At 42.9% G+C, this 1418-nt stretch overlaps 1 protein-coding gene across 1 annotated transcript; it reads right to left on the reverse strand.

Moving 5' to 3' along the window:
• Nucleotides 1–735: 735 nt before the first annotated feature.
• On the reverse strand, nucleotides 736–1086 carry LOC117304007. Its single transcript, XM_033788484.1, has one exon. It carries the CDS (start codon nucleotides 1084–1086, stop codon nucleotides 736–738), a length of 351 nt encoding a protein of 116 aa, XP_033644375.1.
• Nucleotides 1087–1418: the final 332 nt, after the last annotated feature.

The following is a 1418-nucleotide window of genomic DNA, read 5'->3' on the forward strand; positions in this document are numbered from 1 at the left end:
TAAACTTTGAAATGCATGACATTCTTCGCAATGAAGCATTTGTTTTGACGAAAGAGCTCGTTAGAAATGCGTTAATCATATGGAATAAACTTAAATCTAATTTGATTACTTCTTGGTGAATGCTCGATGAAAAGACTTGTATGGGCATGAAAAGTGTATGAAGTTCGTTATGAGCTGACAAATGAGAAGCCAAAATAAAGCACTAAAAAATTCCGCAAGTAAATTGGAGGGGAAAATAATGAAATCACGAGGCATGAAAACTAGAAAGCTCACAAGTAATAAAAAAAACATTGATTACAAAACTACATGTGGAAACATTGCCAAGTCCAATCCCCATGGGAACATTTTTCCCAAACTACTCATGAATGAAATTCATACACAAAACTCTCTGGACACTTGACATGTCAAGAATTTTTTGAGGGAACAAAAACAAACTTCGTAACTTTCAAAACAGGGCAATAATAACTTCCCTCTCCCACAAGAATCAATCAAAACCCATTTGGGAAATGACTCTGTTGGCCCGCACACGCCGTCGCTACAACAATCATGCTGTCATTCTGGGCACTCAAAAAGTTCAAGTGCACTCACTCGGAAATGTCTGGGGAAAAAAATATTCAGAAGGGGGGACTTATGGCGATATCGAGTGCTATCTTCACAAGATAGCACACAGCGCGCGCCACAACGCACGGAAGTACATAACAATATTACAAAAAGGGGTTACCAAAGAAGAAGCACTTACTGTTGTGGTTTCATATAACACTTAAGGTTCCCCATTCCCGTTTCTTGTATTTCCTGAGCGCTCTCTGCCGATATTCCAAGCCTTTTTTGTCGAGTTCTCTGCATGGCTTGTTTTGTAACCGGCCTAAGGACGGATCGGTACTTATCCAGTTCATTCTGTAATCTCTGGATGAGGGCATCTTTCTCGTCCAGCTCCAACTCCAATTCATCGATGAGGTCGTCTCGTTGCCGGAGCTCCTCAATCTTCTCCTGTAAGGCATACTGCAGATCCCGCAAAGTGGCCATCCTCTGTGCGGTGCTGCCCGGCGTCGTCGATAGCGGGTCCTCATGCAGCCTGCCAATTGTCATTAGTACCACTTTGGATCAGCGGGCCACAGCGCGATCGTGTGAGATAGAAAGTCAAGAAGATCTATGCCTCCTCCTTCTTAAACTCTCTGACTTGAGTTGGTTTATACCATCATCCCCAATCGGAATGTGACCGGTCAGCGTATAACAAACAGTATCTCCATACCGAAACGGCTCCAACACTATATATCCAATCCACGCACACGTGCACTGCTATAATATCCACGCCAACAAAACACAGCCTCACAACTCCAAAGCAACAACCGCTAAATCCTCACCCAGTTTTTCCCTTTTTGCACTTTATACATGGTAAGATCCAGACAGTCATTTTGGAT

The sequence above is a fragment of the Asterias rubens genome, chromosome 20 (assembly GCF_902459465.1).
Source record: "Asterias rubens chromosome 20, eAstRub1.3, whole genome shotgun sequence".
Taxonomy (NCBI): Eukaryota; Metazoa; Echinodermata; class Asteroidea; order Forcipulatida; family Asteriidae; genus Asterias; species Asterias rubens.

Excerpts from the sequence above, each read along its gene's own strand:
- LOC117304007 (XM_033788484.1), bottom strand. The coding sequence starts at position 1,086 with ATGACAATTGGCAGGCTGCATGAGGACCCGCTATCGACGACGCCGGGC.